The sequence below is a fragment of the Chenopodium album genome, chromosome 6 (genome assembly GCF_948465745.1).
Source record: "Chenopodium album chromosome 6, dcCheAlbu1.1, whole genome shotgun sequence".
In the NCBI taxonomy this organism is placed as follows: Eukaryota; Viridiplantae; Streptophyta; class Magnoliopsida; order Caryophyllales; family Amaranthaceae; genus Chenopodium; species Chenopodium album.
The window spans coordinates 70294294-70317337 of NC_137839.1; the positions used below are offsets into that span (position 1 = coordinate 70294294).

The 23044-nt window shown below is 34.0% G+C and overlaps 2 protein-coding genes across 4 annotated transcripts; one reads left to right on the forward strand and one right to left on the reverse strand.

Moving 5' to 3' along the window:
• Positions 1–297: 297 nt before the first annotated feature.
• LOC145636225 (protein trichome birefringence-like 38) lies at positions 298–9254 on the forward strand. The gene is made up of 5 exons (XM_081687722.1): positions 298–722; positions 811–982; positions 6675–6850; positions 7458–7616; positions 8665–9254. Exons 1-5 carry the CDS (start codon positions 373–375, stop codon positions 8954–8956), a joined length of 1149 nt encoding a protein of 382 aa, XP_081543848.1. The 5' UTR covers positions 298–372; the 3' UTR covers positions 8957–9254.
• Positions 6557–16122, reverse strand: LOC145636226 (uncharacterized). Of its 3 annotated transcripts, none has more exons than XM_081687723.1 (5): positions 15807–16122; positions 15623–15699; positions 12058–12169; positions 10916–11073; positions 6557–6875 (listed from the first exon to the last, which is right to left on the reverse strand). In XM_081687723.1, the coding sequence occupies exons 1-4, from the start codon at positions 16058–16060 to the stop codon at positions 10941–10943; spliced, it is 576 nt and encodes a 191-aa protein (XP_081543849.1). In that variant the 5' UTR covers positions 16061–16122; the 3' UTR covers positions 6557–6875; positions 10916–10940. The 3 variants fall into 3 exon arrangements, with proteins under 3 accessions (XP_081543849.1, XP_081543851.1, XP_081543850.1); XM_081687725.1 differs by having other exon boundaries at positions 10916–11070; positions 15807–16118; XM_081687724.1 differs by lacking the exon at positions 6557–6875 and adding an exon at positions 8136–8521.
• Positions 16123–23044: the final 6922 nt, after the last annotated feature.

Consider the following 23044-nt stretch of genomic DNA (forward strand, 5'->3'; position numbering starts at 1 on the left):
CGGGTCTTTAACGGCCCGTGGATTTAAATCCCACGCCATCTCCCCACACTATAAACAACAAACCCCACACAACCTCATACCTCTCCAAAATTTTCACCAACACTTTCCCAACTCACAAGTCACACCCTCCAAATATTTATAAATTAAAAAGATTAAATATCATCATTGTCTCTCTTAACAAACATAACCCCATGTGAATCAATGAAATATAAAATAAATTTTTTTAAAAATTAATTTAAAAATTCTAATTAAAAAATTAATTAAAAACAAAAACCCAAAATTCCCACCTCTATAAAAAGCTCAAAACCCAAAAACCAACATCTTTTTATACCATTACTATTATACTACTACTACTACCCACTTCACTCTCAAATGAAGAAGAATAAAATGAAGATTAATAAAATTCTTCATTTATTCTTCTTCTTAACTATTTCTCTGTTTTCCTCTGTTTTTCAACAAAGTTTTGCAATTTATCATCACAATCCACAAAAACCTCACCATTCTAACAAAAAAGGTTCCCATTTAAGAGGAAGACAGCAAATGGGTAGTTGTAATTTGTTCCAAGGAAAATGGGTTTTCAACATTAATGGTGGTTCTTCACCTCTTTATAATTTCTCTACTTGCCCTTTTATTAACCCTGAATTTGACTGTCTTAAATATGGTCGACCCGATAAGGTGTACCTCCAGTATGCCTGGAGCCCCGACGATTGCTCGCTCCCGAGGTATGTAATATTTTATTATTACTGCTCGGGTTTTTTTAGTTGTCACCTTACTAGTTCAAATTACATTGTTGACGTGTGATATTGGCAGATTTGATGGGGTGGAATTTTTGACGAGATTTAGAGGGAAGACTATAATGTTTGTGGGTGACTCACTGAGTTTGAATCAATGGAACTCGTTAACTTGTATGGTTCATGCGTCGGCGCCTCAAGTTAAGTATACAATGGGGAAGAAAGGCGCTATTTACTCTGTCAATTTTGAGGTCAGTTTAACTTTTTATTTGTTTATTATTATTAAATTATTCATTGTATTTTTTGCTTTTTAACTTTGTTGTCATAAAATTATTACTTGATGTTTACTGATAGTGATTTACTACTATCAGTTACTTTTAGAATGTGGTATGTAATGTATCAGTTTTTCGGAAAACGATAGGTAAACAATTCGTTACGTATCGAGTTTACGGGTAGTGAACAATTACGAGTAGAGAGCTATAAACGACAATGATATAAACAAATGAATATCGAGTAATGATTATGCATAGCATTCTCTTCTGCTCTCCATACTTATGTGATACAAAAGCGTAAGTTCAAGCAATACCCATGTTATAGGGGTTTTATCATAATTCTACAAATATAGTTATACGAGTAACTTGGACCACAAATAATGTTACAATGTTTTACCGGTAGGAAAAAAATAAATAAGTAATTATTAAAGTTGTAAGGGGTATATTGGTAAATTAGCTATGTCGTTTTTTCAATGGTTCAATCATAAGGTTGCAAGTTGTCGTTTTTCGAATTTCTCCCTTGATTTTCTGTCAGGTACACATCTTAGGTCCAAAAGCTTAATTACCATTGTCTTTAGCATATTAATCTTGTTTTTTTCTTTATTCTTCTTTATTAATTATAATTTAATTATTTAAGTCAAGACTTTACGTCTCTACCCTTACTAGCTAAATGTTTAGGATTATTAACTAAAACTAGCCTTCTGGCCCGTGCCCCGTGCAATGCACGGCTTGTTCATAGAAAATTGCATTGAGAGATGAATGAGAAAATACCAATAAATAATTATGAGTGTAATATGTAACTGAAAACATAATTAAAGAAATGAAAATTTTGGGACTTTAATTTTAAATGAGACTTAATAGAAAGAAGATGGAGGGACTAAAATCAAAGAGAGAAAATAAAAATGTTGAATTAAAGAGGGGAGATGAAGATAAAGCGTTTAATGAAAGAGTTAAGAAGAATTGTATAATTAAAAATAAAAAATATAAAACGACATGTGGCACATTGAGTTGAAGAAGATGATAGGGAAGTGTAATAGAATGATGACATATGTCGTTTTTGGTTTGCTTTTTTAAATACTAAGTATAGATTAGCCTTTTGGCCGTGCAATGCATGAGTTATTCATATAAAATTGTATTGAGATAAGTGAGGAAATATCAGTAAGTCATTATAGGGTATAGTATAATATTTAATCGGAAACATGATTAAAAAAATTAAAATTTTAGAACTTTAATTGAAAAAGAGGCTTAAACAGAAGGTGGAAGGGTTAAAATTAAAGAGAATAGGAAAAGGTCGAATTAAAGGGAAGAGATGAAGATGAAGAGATGAAGTGTGTATGAAAAATAAAGTACTGTAAGTTTAATGAAAGAATTAAAAAAAATGGTGTAATAAAAAATTAATACTGTAAGATGACATGTGGCACTATGCTTAGAGAAGTGTAATAGAATGAATAGGGATATGTGTTTTTCTTAATTTTTTGGTTATAGTTTTTAAATACTAATAAGTATAGATCTATAATAGACAATGATACATACAAGGTATAGCATCAAGTTGAAAGCTTGTTATATACGCCCGGTGTACCGTACATTTATAGGTATTTTGCTCTCATTTTGAAGATTGTTTTTTTAATTAATCATCAAATGAAAAACAAATACTAATTTTGGGTTAGTTTGGAGTATAATACACCCGGTGTATATAACAAATTCTTCGTCAAGTCTTGGATACAATTTCGTAAAATCACCTAATCACCTAATAACGTGATCTACAATAAGTTAGTTACTCAATATGTATACATTTATACAAACATATAATTCCACTTTGGCTGCTATAATATCATTTATGTTAGTCATAGAAGAATAACTTTATTCTGTACTTCCTCACTTTCTGCAATACGTAATTGATTCACTTTAAATTCCACTAAGAATAAGATAATAGTTCATGGATAATAAATCATCGGCATGATTTTGAAGTGAGAAATACTCGTGCATCCAATATTATTATAGAAGTTGCCCATATCAAGCAATATTATGTTTATGTAGCTTCTACACCATGGAATGGTAGACCCAACCAACATATCATTATTGGATGCATAGTATTTTTGTGTTTCAAATTTGCAATAGAATAGTATAAGGTTCAATTTTGGGAGTTTTATTTTAGTCCTTGGACTCTTAGCCTTACGATAACAAAAGATTACCCCATTTCAGAGCGTGGATTAACACTTGTTATTTCTTAGAATATCCTCCGTACTAACTTGGGCATATCAAAAGTGCCCTTTATACATAGAACTAGGCAACTAGCTTAAGGCCAAGTTTGGTAAATGGCTTTTTGATGGTTTTTTGGTTAACTTTTGGCTTTTTTATGTGGTCAAACAGTCAAAAAATATATTTGGTAATTGGCTTTTTAGTAAGCGAAAAAGCTGGTTTTTAAGCCAAAATGAAAAAACTGCTTTGAGTAACTTTTTTTCTGTTGGCTTTTAGCTTGTTGGCCCACAAATTATCTAATAAACAACCAACAAATAATTTACCACACTCTTTTATAAACAACCAGCTTAAACAACCAATTTCAAAAGCCATTATAAACAGCCAAACATTCTAGCTGGTCAAACAAACCAAGTGAACCAGCTAACAGCCAACCGCGAACAGCCATTTGCCAAACAAGGCCTAATACTGTAATAGCTTGTTTAGTAAGCGATTTTATATGATGGTAATGATAGATTCGACGTAAACTTGTTAAATAATCTTGTTAAATGTTAGTATCCATGGACTTTTTTTTTTTTTTTTTTTTTTTTTTTGAGGAAAATTGTCCATGGACTATAGTAATAGGTGACTTTGGTGGAAAAAAAAAAATGAAAACAATAGTAGAAACACATGCGCTAGAAGCCTAGAAAGTAAACTTTCCGTTACCATGAACCGTTGTTCAAAAGAATTACAAATATAGCCATTATACTATAATTGTCATTTACTATCTATCGTTATCTAACATTCTAATTCGCTACAAGTTATTTCTATTATTGTCATATATTTATAACAGTCTGTAAAAGCTAAACTTTCCTCTAAAAGAAGATTGAAAATACACACTAATTAAAATAAAAAATAAATATGAGGACATAAGCTCTCTATATAAAGTTTATACTATGCTATTGGATAAAAAGGCCATTAATATATAGACAAAAGCAACATGCATGATAATATACTGTAATAAGTAACAAATTAATTAGCAAATAAAGATGCAACTATATATTATACGGAGTACGTATTATTTAAAAAAAAAAAGTGACATAAAAGTTTCTAGTAGTTACACACAAGTATGAACTGCCGACAAATAGACAAAGGGCAACCATACTAAGATGTAGGACAGCTAAAATGGAAATTAAGTTAGGTCCATCCACTATACATATTTGCTACTGTCCACTGTTTCATAACAGATTATAAACAGCCAAAGCCTTCTATCTTTCTGTCTAAAGCTGCAACCCCCATCATATGTTATACAACATGATATTTCATAAGTATGAAGGTTGCCTCCTTTTTTTGTTTCTTAACTTTATGTTTTGTGATGCTCAATCTTGCTACATCTATCTTAAATGATGTCATGTCATTTTTACAAGGAAATTATCATAATAATATAATTACGGACCTGTTCACTTTAGCTTAAATTTAGTTCAGTTCACTTCAGCTCATAATCTTCTTTTCTCATAAAATATTCATTTCAGCTCTAGCTATTCAGTTCAGTTCAGTATTGCTCCAATCAGTTCAGTTCCAATTAGTTCAGTTCATTTCAGTAAATGTGAACGAGCCTTACATCGTTTGTTAGTAGTGCCTACTGTAAAACGAAAACTAATATTGACACTTCATGTGAAAAAAGCATAGAAAACTATGCGCTCACAACAATTGTGTCAAAATTAATTTTATGTGGACACTGAAAAGTATGATGATCGATGTTGAGATTAATTAGGGTTCAACGGATCTTGAAAGAGGGAATAATTTCTTTCGATCATTGCACTTTTGTATTGCTAGAGCAAAAGGAAGATATTTTTTGCATAAAATGGAAGTGATATGGAGGTCTTTTTGGATTTATTACTTAAAAGTATGGAACGATGACACATAAAACTTGTTCATCATTGTCATAAATTTGGAGTTTCTCGTATATTTTTTAGTGGCCTAGACATGAAAAAGCAAGCTTAGAGACGCATTTTTAAGGGGAAAAAAATGAAAGTGATTGTTAGAAAGTATAGTATACTATTATTAGTTAGTTACTAGTATAATATCACTACTAGCTAGTTTGATGTGCTCAAGTGGTCCATTACAAGGGCTCAAAAATCTCCTCTTCTATGTTTAGTGACTTGCAGCAAAATAGTGGACTAGTGGTTGTACACAAACACAACACTAATGCCGACATGATAATATTACTCTTTTCCTATATCCCACAACAAATTTCATATACTAAAAATTGGATCGGTGTATATAATCTACAATTAAGGAACGAATTAGTATTTGTTAGGTTTAGATGAGAGTACGTGTTACGACAGAAATTAGGAAAAATTTATTAAAGGCAATTAATGGCTTTTCAAATTACCCTTCTGAATAAGGGTTTGTTATGTTCGCCTTATTTTCACTTAGTTCAGTTAATTTCAAATAAGTTCAATTAAAAAAAAAATAAGTTCTGATAAGAGTTACCCTAATACAAATTACAACTAAAACAAGCTTTGATAAGTTCTAGTAAGTTTTGATAAGTTCTAATAAGTTCACATAAGTTTAGGTAAATTCACTTAAGTTTAGGTAAGTCCAAATAAATAAAAATCAGATGAATAGAACACACCGTAAAGAACATAATGAATAATGCAACTATTTAAGGGAATTTGGTTACATTGTGGTATATTTTTTTGCAAGTATAATTGGTTAGGACTTTGGAGAAATCTTTGCTATGCAATCATTGTGCAAGTAACCAAAATTTATTTGGATGTTGGAAAATGTGTCTTATTGTTATTGTCCTTTTAAGTCCAGCAAATCAAATCCAATATATAATGCCTCAAGCAATTAAGAGGAAGATGCTCTTGTTCATTAACCATGTGAAGATTAATACATAATTAAGTACCAATTTTTTACTGATAGATCTTAAGACTGATGATAAACTGATACAAAATTAATAGATGCCTCTACTCACATGACCATATGCTGATCTATTAACCATCACTAGAGATTTCATAGCTTTCTTATTTTTAAGTATTAACTACCTAAGCTACTAAAACAAACTCCTTTTAGGTCAAGCTATAGTCGACTGAATTGAAATCTCTATAACTTTGAACTTTCTACCCAAAGTGTACAAATGAAAGTCTTAGACTCTACTAAAAAATAACTATAAGATGCTTGAAAATAGCTTTGTTAGTTCATAAGTAAATGTTTGATAGATACCTTGAGATATCGTAGTCAATTTTAGAAACAGAAGACAAAGCACGTATTATATAAGACGAACAATGTGAACTTTTATTTCATAATCAACGCTACGTACTCTTCTATTATTAGTAGCTTTTAATGTCGTATAACATAAGTAGCGTGTGATAGTAGTATCGCCAAAAACTTGGTGAATTCATTGTCCATGTGATTATATGAATGTTACATTCAATTGCCTAAAAACTAAAATAAAATGCTTAATGTAAACTTGTGATGGATTATGCAGGAATATGGGGTGAGTGTGCAACTCTACCATACGACTTACATAGTAGACATAATTAAAGAGCCAATTGGACGAGTTCTCAAGTTAGACTCGATCGAAGGAGGTAGTGTTTGGAAAAACATGGATGTACTCATCTTCAATACATGGCATTGGTGGCTTCACACCGGAGCATCACAAGGGTAACCTCCTACTCTGCCCCAAACCCTGCATAACATATCGTATATTGTTAAATTCCCGCTTAATTGAATTAATGGTCATATATATTATTTTACTATGTTCAGAAAAGATAGTTACTCATGAACACAATAACATGTAAAATGCATTATGTCACAAGGGTAACAGTCATTCAGAAAAGATAGATATACATTAATACATGAATAAATTAACATGTTAAATGCATCATATCACAAGGGTAACAGTCATTATCATGTATATTCTGAGTAAATGTATAAAAGAAATCAGTGTTTTCCAATTTTTCAGCATCTGATCTAAACATCACCTATTTTGAAAACGATAATTTTAATTCGACGTGATAGATTAAAGATTTTTTTTTTTTTTTCAAGATAGTAAAGTAGCAAAACAAATTGTATAAAAATGATAGTGGACCAATACAAATGTACTAAAATTTAAGGTTGTTTGATTCGGCCCCACTCCCTTAAGTTCTCAAAATCAAAGAAAGTGATTATAGAATTTATCCATATATAATCCATTAGAAGCTTATTTAATTGCTGCCCAATTATATGTTAATTAATGTTAATAAATTGTTGATTGTGATGTATATTGCAGATGGGATTATATACAAGATGGGCCCAAAGTTGTTAAGGATATGGACCGGTTAACCGCCTTCAATAAAGGGTTAACCACATGGGCTAGATGGGTTGATAACAATGTTGATCCATCCAAAACCAAAGTCTTCTTCCAGGGCATTTCTCCTACCCATTATGAGTAAGATTTGATTTTGTCTAGTTTTATGCCTTTTTCTCTTTTTTACAAGCTGTGCTGCTCTATAACAGCTTGCCGAATTGCCCCCTTTTATGGCTTGATAATCATTTACTAACCATAGCAGCATGCTGCCTTTATACTAATGAAATCCTAATCGACGGGCCAGTTCAGGTGAGGTGCAGCGTAAATCTGCCCTGAACCGGTTTTGAAACAGGGCTTTTTTAAAACTGAAAATAGGTCTATGTGAAGTTGTGAGCCATGGCCAAAATTGGCCTGTACCTGAACTGGGTTGATTTTCAGCTCACCAGCTAATGGACAGGTCTACAGGTGCTTGGATTTAGTTGTCTATGTACCCTACAAAATTAAGAACACAACCAGCACAGCAGCAGAAAATAATCCATCATTCATTTTCTGTCTGCTGCTTCTCTGTCTCCCTTATACCTTTTTTTTTTCCGTCCTATCTCTCCTTCTGTAGCAGAGAAGCGACATGGTAGTCGGGAACTCAATCAGGACACTCAGACATTGCAGTCAAAAGATAAAGGAACCCACTTAGAAAGCAATCACGAGTACATTCTGTTGGGACAGCAACCCTACATGCTAAAAGGAAATAACTTATAACTCAATTAAGGGAATGTAGATATATTTTTAGTACAAAAAATAGCAACATCCCTAAGTGTTTGTTTCACAGCTGCTACGTTAAATACATCCAACACTAAAATCTGAAAATCCCAGAGGAAGGGGGAATAAGTTAAGCTTTACTGCTATAGTGCTATACTGTATATTGTAATCCCCAAAACACATTTTTACTGCAGAAAACCTTGGTAAAACTTCTTAATCATATCTTTAAGAAACCTTCTACCCCCTTCTGCTCTTCTGTTCAAATGACTGTATTTACAGACAGCCAACCACTGCATTTAACACAATTAGTCAATCAATCATTATGCTAAATCCTGTTGTTGATCAGATATATGCTAGAAAACAGGATATTTATGATATTACTGATAAGAGTGCTGGAAAAATTCAATAATGCAAATGTTCTTTTGTATGACAGTCCCAGAGAATGGCATGGGGCCTCAAAGAGCTGCAGTGGGGAGGCAGAACCTCTATCAGGTTCAATATACCCTGGAGGCTTACCTCCAGCAGCAGACATAGTGAGGAAAGTTATCAGCACAATGAAGAAACCAGCTTTCCTGCTTGACATAACAACGTTATCACAGTTGAGGAAAGATGCTCATCCAGAAGCCTACAGCGGCGATCACAGTGGCATAGACTGCAGCCACTGGTGCCTCCCTGGATTGCCAGACACTTGGAATGAGCTTTTATATGCCGCTCTACTCATGTGAATTTCCACCCCAGACTCTGAACAAAGTCTTTTTGTTCTTTCTTTAGGTTGCAATTTATGTTGATTTATCAAATCATTAAGATGGTAGAAAGGTAAAGGGAAAATATAGAAAGAAAAAAGATATTATTGATGCTTCATGTTGTCATCATAGAAAATAAGGAGTTCATAGGCGTGTCTTAGTAAAAATTGTTTTTTAGCTTGATATGTTGCTCTCGAAGGATGAGTGACAATATTATGTCCATATTGATGTACGCTGTATGTTCCAAAGGTCCAATACAGAAAATATCTCATTTGAATCCTGCTCTATTGTCAGAAATAATCCTTGTCCAAATCAAATTATCTTCGAAAACAAAAATCTCCATCTCACTTTCCAGGATGCATCTCCCAGCTATATCTCTCATGGCACCACCACATACTTTTAATATTACTAAATAACATCTATCACAAAATTGTCTAACAAAAAGACTCGCAATTGAGTTTAATGTGCATTGAACATTTGAACCATAAGCAGCAGCAGCAGCATCATCAATTTTGTCACAACTCTATAAAGTTTCACAACCAGCACCACTTTGACATATTTAACTATACTACATATAAGGCATCATTAACATACAGATTGCAAAGTGAACTACAACAGTTCAACCCCTAAACAATGTCAGGGAAAAGAGAACAGGAATTAGTAAGTAATTAGGATTTGCAAAACCAACACTCTTCCAACTATCTTCAAATGGTTTCCTTTCTATTGCAGATCCCCTCAAGTGACCAGAAATGCATCCAGAAATGACAAAGGAGTTATCAGAAGCATTTTTCCAGCCTACGGGCCTATTTTTTACACATTCATCGGCTTCATACTTCTCTAGAAGGGTGTTGAGGCTCTCCTCAAAATCTTCAACACTTCCAAGCTTCTACGTACATGAATACAAATAAAGCAGCAACATTTTCTCTTTTTTGAGGAAAGGGGGGGGGGGGGGGGGGGTTGGAGATCATAATTCAAGGGTTGAAATCTACTCCCTCCATCCTATATAGTCATTCAAGCTTTCTATTTTCCACACAATCCAAACAAATTGTCATATTTTCACTACTATACACTAACTGATTGTTGATTGGTAAAATCATGTAAAGTGGCTGAAGACAATGTATGCAAATATTTTTTTTTTTCCTTATTTTTCTTCGCACTCCCTTTGTTAACAACTGGTAAAGAGTGGAGGGGGTGAAAAATAAGAATACAATGTTCCTTTTTTCTTTTGTTTTCCTGCTGTCATCAGAAATGGCACAAATAACTATTGCTGTACAGAACTTAATGTTTATTGATCGAGTACTTGATGCTATGGTATTGCCTGTACCGTGTTTCAGTGTTTGTGTATTGTATAAGTAAATTATGGAGTTTTATTTATTTGAAGGGGGGGGGGGTGGTTTCTTGCCCAATTTACTAATTCTATAACACTTCACTTCAGAACCAACAAGATGCAGCCCATGCAGGAAAGGTATCAATAGGTATTAGAATGGCAACGCCTTTGTCCAATTGCATTAATGAGATGAACATACATGTTTTATATGGAGTACTGTGAAAAAGTCAGAGTAACTAAAATAATAACAGAAACACACGGAGAGTGATGTTCATGTTCACATGCAAAACAGCCACACACGTACAGCAAGTCCATCTTCATTCATCAGAATTACAATTTATTGACTTATTCACCCTTGTGAACACATGGTTTACGATTTTCCATGTATTTAAGGAAAAGACAAAGATGACTGTAAATAATCACAAGCCTAACATGCATACCACCAGATTTGTAAAACAGAAATATAGCCAATCAATAGGAAATAGCATAAAGTTTCATATGTAACACTACCGGCTTCATTTGCCAACATTAATAGTCATAATAAATGCACAACTATGCGTATAGATTTTAGTACTATAAAATGTTTTATATTAAAACGTCAGATGACAACTAACCTCAGAGTATCAGAAAGCCAGACAATTAGTAACCAACGTAAACAGCCGCATTAACAATGTAACAGTCATCATTTTTATCTCCCATTTCTTCCACATGAACACCACTTGAGCATATGAGTCCACCATCGACAACTTCAACATCAAGGATTTTTCCACTGCTTTTGCAGAAAACAATAAACCCAACAAAATTATTGTTTATGCAATAGCACAATGTAATCAGTGACATTTTTAACATGTTTAAACTTGCCTAACCAAATTTTGGCAAATTACATAAAAAAAAAAGGTTAAGAAATACTGCAAAACCAACAAAATATAAACACAGTCTGTTTGAAACAGATCCAAATTACAACTTTATAATAATAAGCCAAACTTTAGCATTCATGTTGTGAAAACGGAATTTGCTATTTGCATATCTCCAACAGTAAACTTCTCAGTCCCTTAGCATTTACAAGTATCTGAAATTACCATAAATAAGAAGGCATCTAAATTAGCCACTTTCATGACTATAAAACTTTTTTTTTTTTTTTAAAAAGATCATGACTATAAAACTTAGTCACATACACAATTAACCAAAAATCAAAAGGCATAATCTAGCAGCTTGTTTGTTGCAAGGTGTTGGCTATGCATAGAGAACAAAATTGAAAGAAGTTAAGCCAAACCTAACAACTACTCCCTCCATATTTTTTTTTATTTTTATAATGATTCCATACAGACTTTTTGCACAATTCACTTGTCATACTTGGACCAGGTTTTTCTACTACTCTGTAGTATATATAAATAAATGTTAATATGTAATGTCTCAATGTATACTATCAAATTTTATAATTTTTACTTTTAGAGATATACTAATGATCTAAGTTGTCCATTGGAAAACATTAAAGTCAATATGAAACAATTATACAAATAAAACAAAGAGATTACATATTTGACGAGTAAGAATGCATCTCATACTTCATATATTGTAAGACTATGTCAATTAACTGCATTCCCAATTTCCTAATGCCTTTGGAATGAGCAAACAAGAGCATTCTCTTTAGAATTGTAACACCAGAATGCAGATTGAATTAGAAATATCACTACACAAAACTTTTATCTACAACTTTGCTGAAAGCAAGATCTGAAGTTGAAATATTAATACTTACTATGGAAACACAGATTTGACCTTCTCAATGTCCAGAGATTGCTGAAGAGATCGGGGTACTCCAAGCTTAATTTGCAGTTTCATTTGCTCAAATGAAACACCTGGTATAGAGCCTGCCATCAAATTATAAATCACCAATCAAATTTGCAAAAACCAAGGGGTTCTGACACCTATAATTTCACAACAGTGTGTGGCAGTCATGATATTACAACACATTTGAAATTCAAGAAGGTGACTCAATTGTCGGTTTTCATAACCAGGAAGAAGAGGTGGGTCATTAGCATGGCATTCAAACGGTTCGGCCTATAAGCAAAACTTGTAGCTAGTGTAGATTTCCTATTTTTAGATTTATCTTTCCAACAGAGAAGCATCTCATTAAATACAGAAGGACAGATCAAAAGGATAATTGTTGAAAACATAGAATAAGCATCTGACATAAATGTACATGTACAGATTCAAGTATCCTTGTGTGCAAGGCCTAGAATATATAAACAATGAAATAATTATCATTGGAATTACTTAACTCAAAGCCACCCTCCTTTGACACTGATAACATCCAAATAACTGCAAGACCAAATATCAGTTGTTTCCTGCAATCTCTTCACATTTATTTTCATTATATTCAAAACCTTGATTGATAATTTGGTAGAAAAATCTGATTTGCAACCCTGGTCATCTAAAAGAGATAGAAGGATATTTATATGAATCTTAAAAATTGGCAATAAGATAACTAATTCTGAAAACTTTTGACCTTTCATAAGAGTGATTTTGGTGTGCTTAATCTGCTTATTCTATGAAGGGTACACAAAGCACCAACACATGAAGCTAACATCTTTGAGCTCCAATCTAATGCCCAAACCCCAAAGGCTAACCAATCCCCTTGAAAGCATACAGGGTTAGCTTCTAAGGTCAGGAAAACAATGTGAATCAAGCGAAAAGAAGTTTTGGAATGATCAAATTATATTCATTGAAGCAAATGTACATCATATATAAAGAGGATTACAATAGTACACCCTATATCCTTTCAAAGAGCTAGTGAAACTACCAAAAAATGTGTGGTTTAAATAATGTTAATACTGTAACAAATTAACAAAACATGGAGTTAGTAAAAAAAAAAAAAAAATTAGAAATACATGTGTTTATCTTTAGCATGCTCCTGCAAAACAAACGACCATAGGGGTGAGTCATTGAGTCCAATCTAGAACATAAGTAGTTAAAAACGAGCAAGAGGATTAAGCTTGTCGTGAATTGACAAAACAACATACTTCATGTTTGAGTGAAAAAAACAAGAGGCTGTCACACTAGTAGGTTGTGGAGGAAGCTTGACACGAAGTTAACTGAGAAACATGGCTCTATATGTGTTTGTATCAATTTATGAGGTAGCAGATGCTTGTTGCTTCTTAATGCTACAAGACATGGTATGCCAACATGCTTTTTCTGACTCCACTCATCTATCTTGGGTAGGATACACCATCCACTACTTTTTTACCTGGGATTTTGCCCAAGAGTTTTAGGAGCTGCAAGACATAGGATTTCCACCACATTCCATGCAAAATGTTGTGAATTGAGACGGTTTATTGAATGGGTTGTAAAGCTCTGAATAATATAAGCAATCCTCCACCTTTGTTCCATGACAAAAGATATATACATAGCTAAACCACTCAGACTCATTGAATCCTCTCAGAGTCATCCCTATCATATGTGTTCCCCGAAAACTCATTATACGACCTCAAATAAGCTCCTCGAGTTTGGTATCAACAGCTTTGGACTTTTCTCAAAGCCCACCAAATCCACATCTCCATCTCCGATGTTCCTCCATTCTCTTACAAGGTATGTCATCTATTTATGTTCTTGTTTACATAGATGTCACAATAATCACTAGACCACACCCTGTTGTTGCCAATGACTTCATCACCGCTTCTTCAAACAACTTCTAACAAGTTGTTATGCACCTTAAGACATCTTCCTAACCCAACAGAAGTACATTATTGACCTCCCATTCTCTAAAAAGTTGGAAGCTAAATGAGACCTCTACTCTCCTAGCGTCCAATACCCTTCTCTCACACAGATTTTACCATCCACAAATAGTCCAAAACTACAAATAAGCCAACCAAAGGTCAATATTAGTATCATTATTGGTTGGGTACTCGAAACCATCACCTTCTCCATAAAAAACTCTCCAATGTGGGGCTTCATGCCTTTTTATATAGCCAGAGGCAGTAACAAGTTAACAACTATGTCTAGAATGGACATCCATATATCTCATCTATCTTAGGTGCAATTCTATTTCTTTGAGCTTCAAGAAATACCTATTTTTTCTACTAACAGTGTAATACAAGATATAGAGACTTCTCTAGATTTTCTCCTTGAAATTGGCGTTAAACTTTCTCGAAAACATATCATATAATGTGTTACAATAAAAAGTTATCTTCATATCATGCATGAAGCATCGTGTCTTGCGTTACAATTCAGCTTGATCACATATATTTTGGCAAAGAACAACTTATCGATGCTTTTTGCAAGTCCCTTAATAGAGCTCATTTTGAGCTACTAGTTCTCTAACCACCTCATGACTGTTCGTATTACATGGGTATGTTAAAGATAAACAAGTTTTCCCAATTTATTTAAAATGTCAGCATTTGCAAGAAGATCACTAATTATTTGACCGGTGTAGCATTACATTAGAAACAGGTCATTTGATAATTCCTAGCCAGGGTGTATATCTTGTAATTTGTAATCCTCTTTGCATATGTTGTACAATTGCATCAGTGATACGAATACTTCCTCAGTCTCTAAACAAAGCCATTAGTTCTCCTAAAACTATTGTCCCATTAAAAAGCCTCGTTCTTACTTGGGTAAGATACACAATCCACTACTTTTTTATTCACTTTTAAACAAAGCCATTAGTGCTAAGTGCTCTTGATATAAATAATACATATATCAACACTAAGCTCATGCACACTCTTTTCTCTATTTTCAAACACATAGAATAATGCAAGCATTATATACATCTAAAAACCATACTAAACTATCCATGTGGGACTTCCTAATTTCCAAAATAAAATAACTCAAGTAATATAAACATTACAAGTACATTTTATTTTGTCAATGTGGGAAACAAACAAATAATTATAATGTTGACATCATCAAAGTACACAACATTATAAAGCAACTCAAACTTTTCTAAAAATTTCTATGTGGGATTACTCCTACACAAAATTGTTAGAAGACTATACAGGAAATATTTCAACAGCTTTTGCTTTAGTGAAAACGAATTGATGCTTCAAACAATTGTAAATTCAACAATCTTACATCAATAAATAGAGAATCGGAATCATCACATATTCACATTAGCACAAAGCCACAAAGGTGTCTAAACACATCATAAACACTTAATATCACAATTTATAACATGCTACATTGCTACCGAACGCGGCGAGGACAATCTTTAAGGGACGGAAGGGTAATAGTTAATTTAATTAGACTAACCATTAAAAAGTTCACCATCTAACTATTTATACATGTGAGATTGATTAATCTAAATACTTGACAAAGACGGATAATACCTCTACGAAAAGCAGGGATAGAATTGGAAGAAATAGCATCCCGGCAAGCCCGCATTGCAGCAGAAGTAATATCCTGCCTGAATTCACCATTACCCAACAATTTTTCATATTAAAATTAATATTAAAAATTCATAAATAAATTATAATTATAAAAGAAGAGAAATTATGCAATAAATTTGCTCACCCATGTTGATCATAACCAACACCCATCTCAACAAAAAGCAAATTATTCATCTTTTCAGCAATTATAGTGCTTTGATCAGCAGCCTCTGTTGACATCACTGCTATAATTCTACTGGGGCGTGAAAATCGAGGAGTTTTGTTATTGCAAATTTGAAGAGTTTGATGAGCTTTGAAGTTGAATTTGTTTGAAGGGTTTTGTGATGAGAGAGAAACAGATAATTTAAACGGATTTAGGAGTGAGGAAGTAGTTGTCATCACTTTGTCACAAAAAGATTAAATTTTGGCTTCAGGAATCAGGAGTTCTAGCTCTTCTGGGTTATCATTAGTAGTTTGGCTTCTGTTTTATTATTATTATTATTATTAGGTGGAAAGTTTGTCTATAACTATCCTAAAGATAGGGTTATTTGTGAACAACTACCCGTTTTTTTTTATTTGTTAAGAACTACCCAGAAATTAAGAAAAGTTTGGATAACACTACCCATTAACGTTTTCCGTCCAAAAAAACGTTAATGGGGTCCACTTTTTCACTTTTCCCACTTAATTAACTCCCCTAATTACCTTCTCTCTCTTCCTTAATTAACTTCCCCTAATTACCTTCTCCCTCTTCCCTAATTAACCTCCCCTAATTACCTTCTCCCTCTTCCCTAATTAACTTCCCCTAATTACCTTCTCCCTCTTCCCTAATTAACTTCCCCTAAACCTTAGAAATTAAAACCCCCAAATTTAGACATTCTATCAATTACAATGACCAATTAGACATCCTACCAACTGCAATGGCCAATTAGTAATTGAAGTGCAATTGAATTCAATCTCAAAGTCAAAATAAGTGAAACCTAGAACTCAATTAAACCCCTAAATCCTAGAAATCAAAACCCCCAAATTTATTTGAACCCATAAACCCTAATTCGAATCCCTAATTTACACCCTAATTATGTTAATTGCGTTCAATTAAAACTTGTATACAAATACAATAAACAATGAATTAAAAGAAAAGTGTGAAACATTACTTGAATAATTGTGAATTTGTGTTCAATTGATTGAGTATAATCTTTTGGATTATAGAGTGAGAATGGAGAGGAAGTTAATTAGGGAGAAGAGAGAAGGTAATTAGGGGAGTTAATTAAGTGGGAAAAGTGAAAAAGTAGGCCCAATAACGTCTTAATTGGACGGAAAACGTTAATGGGTAGTGTTACCCAAACGTTTTGTAACTTGTGGGTAGTTCTAAACAAATAAAAAAAAAATTGGGTAGTTGTTCACAAATGACCCTATCTTTAGGGTAGTTCTAGACAAAATTTCCTTATTATTATTTGTTAAATATTTACCGATAGGAAGTCTTTTAATCAGTGAAAAGAAAAGCAAAGGAGTAAAATGGAATGAGTAAAAATTGTAGTAGTAGTATTGCATCGTCAATACGACTTATATAGCCAAGAGTCCTACATATGTTGCCATACAAGTTCACAAGTCTTTGGACTTATGTGAACATTGTAAAATCAAATCAAATAATAGGCATTCACATTATCTTCTAACACTCCCCCTTGAATGCCCATACTTATACACACAAAAAAGGTATATGTTGCCTCATTAAAAACCTCGCAAGGTAAAACCCTATGGGATAAAAACCATAGCTAGGGAAAAAAGAGTACAACGATAGTATTATATGCTTTGGTATACTGCCTCGTTAAAAACCTTGTCAGGAAAAAACCCAGTGGGATAAAAACCTGATCGAAGGGAAAAAGAGTGCAGTTTATATAATACTTTCCCTGATTTCAGCATAGTTCACGAAGATGTCGCATTTCGAACTAACTGCTCAAATTTCTTCGAAGGAAGTGATTTGGTGAGAAGGTCAGCAAGATTGTCACAAGACTGAATTTGCTGGATATTTATTTCCTCGTCCTTTTGTAGATCATGTGTGAAGAATAGTTTTGGGGCAATATGTTTTGTTTTATCTCCCTTAATTTATCCTTCAATTACTTGAGCAATGCATGCTGTATTGTCTTCAAATATGATGGTTGGGTCTTCTGTTATTGCGTTCATTCCACACTCCTTTTGGATATTACTGAGCATCACCTCAGCCATACACATTCTCGTCCTACTTCATAGAGGGCTATCATTTCTGCATGATTTGAGGATGTCGCGATCAATGTCTGCTTTGTTGATTTCCATGATATTTCAGTGCCGCCATAAGTGCACACATATCCATTTTGTGACTTGGCATTTTGAGGATCTGATAAGTATCCAGCGTCTGCATACCCAATGAGAGCAACATCTTGTTTTGGTTGGTAATATAAACCAAGGTCTTGTGTCCCTCGTAGGTACCGGAGTAAGTGTCGAACTCCCTTCCAGTGCATATATGTTGGTGCATTGTTGTGCCTGGCTAACAAGTTCACAGAGAAAGCTATGTCGGGTCTAGTGTTGTTAGCTAAGTACATTAAGGCTCCAATTGCACTTAAGTATGGTAAATCTGGACCCAGAATATTTTCATTTTCTTCACGGGGTCTGAATGGATCATTTTTCATATTCAAAGAACAAATAACCATTGGGAAGTTGGTTGGAGTTGCTTTGTCCATGAAGAATCTTTTCAAAATTCTTTTTGTATAGTTTGATTGATGGACAAAAATACCATGACTCAAGGGCTCAATTTGCAGTCCAAGGCAAAATTTAATTTTCCCAAGGTCTTTCATCTCAAGTTCTTTCATCGAGTATTTTACAGTTTTCTCGAGTTCATTTGGGGTTCCGATGATATTTAAATCATCAACATAAACTGCAATGATAGCGAATCCTGATTGTGGTTGCTTTATGAAAACACAGGGACTAACTTGGTTGTTCTTGAATCCTTCTCTCATAAGGTATTCACTCAGATAGTTATACCACATCCTTCCAGATTGTTTTAATCCATAAAGTGACTTTTTAGTTTGATGAAAAGCAATTGTCTAGGCTTGTGGTTTTCTGGTAGTTTTAGTCCTTCGGGGACTTTCATGTAAATGTATGTATCGAGTGACCCATACAAATATGCAATCACTACATCCATTAATCGCATTTGCAGTCCTTTAGTGACTGTCAAACTTACCAGAAATCTTAATGTAGTTGCATCAACTACTGGAGAATATGTTTCTTCATAATAAATCCTTGGAATTTGAGAAAATCCTTGGGCTACAAGTCTTGCCTTGTATCTAACTATCTCATTTTTCTCATTAAGTTTTCTCACAAATACCCATTTGTATCCAACGAGTTTTACACCTGCTGGTGTAAAGGTTATTTTTCCAAAAACTTCTCGTTTTTCAAGTGACTTTAACTCAGCTAGCATAGCATTGCCTCCTTCCACTTTGACCAATCACTCCTGTGTCGACATTCTTCTACTGTTCTTGGTTCAACATCATTTTCATCGAATACAATGTCGATTGCGATGGAATTTGCAAATATTTCATGCATGATAACATCTTTCCTATTCCACCGAGTCTTTGTAGAGACATAATTCATTGAAATTTCATTGTTATCGATGTTTTGAACGTCTTGTTCATTCCCCGTAGGGTTGTCTTCTTGTTCATGCCCTTTTGGATTATTATCATTTTCTTTACTTTCATCCACATTTGGTCTTTCTTGACCTTCTGACAGGGGAACATCATTAGTCTCATTTTCTATTCCATCCAATCTTTTCAATTTTCTTGGTTTAGAATCTTTTGAACCAAGTGGTCTCCCACGCTTTCTGCGTGCTTGAGATTCACTTTCTATGGCCTTATTACTAATTGAAATCTCAATACGTGCAGAGGCATTTTCTGCTGGTATATGTGATTTCGTCACCTTCTTTGTGTCTACAAATGCATCAGGCAATTGATTTGCAACACTTTGTAAATGAACAATTTTCTTGACTTCTTGTTCATACATGTTTGTTCGTGGGTCTAACATTAACAGTCGTGTTGCATTCCAAATAAGTTCAATTTCTTTCTTACGTGGGTCCAATTTCTCACCCCTAAGGCTGGGAATACTGTTTCATTAAAGTGACAATCGGCAAATCTAGGCGTAAATAAGTCACCAGTCAATGGTTCAAGGTATTTGATAAGTGGTTTATTTGACCACTTATAGTGTTGATTTAAACCCGATTTTGTAATCTTTTCCCCTCTTTCTAACCCATTTTTGAATGAAAATGTTGTATCTCGGCCTCGACCTTTCTTTGCTTGTGTTTGTCTATGTTTTGCATGTACTATATTTCAATTTGACAAGCACTCAAAGCATGGAATAACTTTCAAGGCTCGAAGAAAAAGATGGGAGAGCTCGCTCCAGTGGGAGAGGGCGTGCACCTCTCCTGGAGTGGGGCGCTCCTCAACTTCAGCAACATTCTGCCCAAATCCAAAGTCTGTGAGGAGCGGGCGTGCACCTAGCCAGGAGCGGGCGCTCCTCCCTTTGAACTTGAAAACTGCCTATGCTGTGGAACAGGGGAGCGGGCGCTCCTCCTTGTTACTTTTAAGTCTGACTTTTCACTGAAGCATGAGGAGCGGGCGTGCATCAGAATGGAGCGGGCGCTCCTCATTGTGGAGCGGGCGCTCCTCGCTAGGAATCTGTTTTCTTTTGACGGATTTCCCTATGTTTTTCGGGGAGTATAAATACTTCCCCTTTAGCTCATTTGTAATATAGAGAAGAGTATCCTAGTTTTCAGATATCTCTCTTAGTTTGAAACATTCCTTTCAATTAATTTAGCTTAGTTTTCATCAAATTAATCATTGTAATAGTTGGTTCAAGATTCATCCTCAAGAATTGGCACTTTGTATTCAACATTTCAAGCTTCAATTAGTAACTTCCTTATACTTTTCTCCATTCAATTTCTGATTTTATTTGTTCTTGCATGATATTTAAATCTTCTTAGTTCTTGATAATTTGTTATTGGATGATAGTTATTTCAATTGTTAATCACTTTTCCCCAATTATTGAAGAAGTTAGAACTCTAATACTTGTTTGCATGTTGATAAACATGAGTTGTGAGTAGTCTTCTTGCTAGGGGTTAGGTGAAGCTCAACCTTTTGGGTTAATTATGCAAATGTGGGAGAAGCATTGATATTTGTATTGCAATTAAATTGATTATATGAGATTGCTTGTGTAGTTCTTCATGATAGGATTAGCTACTCTTGACTTAGGAGCTTGATAGCATGATATGCTTAGTTTGACATGGGAATGTAAATTGAGTATGTCATTACTTATTGCAATTTGATTATGTATCATCTATTGCTAGACTAATGAGGAATCTAAGTTTAGTAGTGTGAGTTGTTTTTTAATTGCATGAGGTCGATTTTACATATTGTCCTTGCTATACCTTGTCTATTTTACTCCCCATTTGCCTAATTGCCTCGGTTGAGTGGATCCCATTCCCTAGTGTCTTTAATCCATCGATTTAGAATCATAGTTTGTTTGTCTGCTTGACGAACCCCAATTGACCATAGAATTCGAATTAGCTTCAGTGTTAAGATCCTTAGCAACCATATCTCGTTCCTTGTGGACCGAACTCTTACTTATCATTATGCTTGGTTTGTAGGGTGTTTGTTAATAAATGAGTTTGATTGAGTGTGGAATGTGCGACCGTTCTAACGCCCATCAGTATTTAATTATAGAGGGGGATTCAAACCCGACATAAATTCCCAACCTTCTTTGTGGACCCATTTTTGTTCGTTGGGGTAGAGCAATGGGAACATATACATCACAACCAAAGATTTTTAGATGTGAGATACTTGGTTCTCAACCACAACAAGTTGTAGTGGTGAGAATTTATGATAAGCTGTAGGTCTCAATCTAATTAGCGTTGCTGCATGTATTATAGCATGTCCCCAAGCAGATGATGACAATCTTGACCTACCTCATTTATAATGGTCTTGCAATCAATTGTAATCTCTTAATTAGTGATTCAGCTAGACCATTTTGTGTATGAACATAAGCTATTGGGTGTTCAACATCAATTCCAATTGACATACAATAATCATTAAATGTTTGGGATGTAAATTCCCTTGCATTGTCAAGTATTATTTTCTTTATTGTATGATCTGGGAATTGTTCTCTTAATTTGATGATTTGGGCAAGTAATTTTGCAAAAGCAACATTTCTACTTGAAAGCAGACTGACATGTGACCATCGTGTAAGCATCAATTAAAACCATAAAATATCGGAATGGTCCATATGCTGGATTAATTGGCCCACATATATCTCCCTGAATTCTTTCCAAGAATTTTGGAGATTCAGTGAACATGCAGAGCATGTTAATTCATCTGATCGGGGAATTTTGACATTTCTTATTGAATGTCCAACTGAATGTGACATTATTCTTTGCATCATCTCAGTTGTTGGATGTCTCAAACGATCATGCCATAAAATAATCAAATGTTTGTCATCTAACTTCTGGTTAGATACCATATTGATTTCTACGGGTCGTATGTTTATACGATATAACCCCGAAGAGTATGCTGGCAATTTCTCTTATATATGTTTCTTGCCATGTTTTTCTGCCGTGAGACATATATACTCCTTTTGATATGCTGTCATTATTTCTAGATGATAGCCGTTTTGGCGTACATCTTTAAAGCTTATGAGATCTTCGAGATTTACTCGAATATAAAGCATTATTGATTATTAATTTTGTCCCATTTGGAAGCATTATACAAGCCTTTCTAGATCCTTCAATTAATTTTGCTGACTCGAAAATAGTGTTTACATTTGCTTGAAACAACTTTAGTTGTGAAAAATATTTTATATCCTTTAAGATAGTATGTGTTGTTCCACTGTCCAAAAGGCATTGATATTCCAAACTAATAACTTCAGGCAGATCCATATCTTCATAAAATAAATTTAAGATTAGTTTAGAATAATATCATACAAACTTTTATTGATGATAGAGATTAAAAGTACATGACTAGAAATTTAAAATATAGGACATAAAGAAAATACATTAAAACATTACATATGTTACATTAGTAGATAGGAAACCTAAGCATTGTTGTTTTCTCTAAGAATGAAATCATTTCCAATTTCAGCATTATCCATGAAATAATCAGACACATAAAGGCTGGGACAAGGAGCATTTTCCTCGTTAATATAATTTGCTTTCGCATTTTTCTCTTTGCCTTTTACAGAAGCCTGGTAAAGGTCTACCAAATGTTTGGCCGTACGACAAGTACGCCCCCAATGTCCTGTCATGCCACATCTGTAACATGTGTCTTTTCCTTTCAAAGGTGTTTGTTTGTGGCTTCCAGATGACTATCCCTT

Excerpts from the sequence above, each read along its gene's own strand:
- LOC145636225 (XM_081687722.1), top strand. The coding sequence starts at position 373 with ATGAAGAAGAATAAAATGAAGATTAATAAAATTCTTCATTTATTCTTC. Across the intron at positions 6,851-7,457 it reads CACACCGGAGCATCACAAGG|ATGGGATTATATACAAGATG; the intron begins GTAACCTCCTAC and ends TGTATATTGCAG. Across the intron at positions 7,617-8,664 it reads ATTTCTCCTACCCATTATGA|TCCCAGAGAATGGCATGGGG; the intron begins GTAAGATTTGAT and ends TTTGTATGACAG.
- LOC145636226 (XM_081687723.1), bottom strand. The coding sequence starts at position 16,060 with ATGACAACTACTTCCTCACTCCTAAATCCGTTTAAATTATCTGTTTCT. Across the intron at positions 15,700-15,806 it reads GTTGGTTATGATCAACATGG|GCAGGATATTACTTCTGCTG; the intron begins GTGAGCAAATTT and ends TGGTGAATTCAG. Across the intron at positions 11,074-12,057 it reads GTCAAATCTGTGTTTCCATA|CAGTGGAAAAATCCTTGATG; the intron begins GTAAGTATTAAT and ends TTTCTGCAAAAG.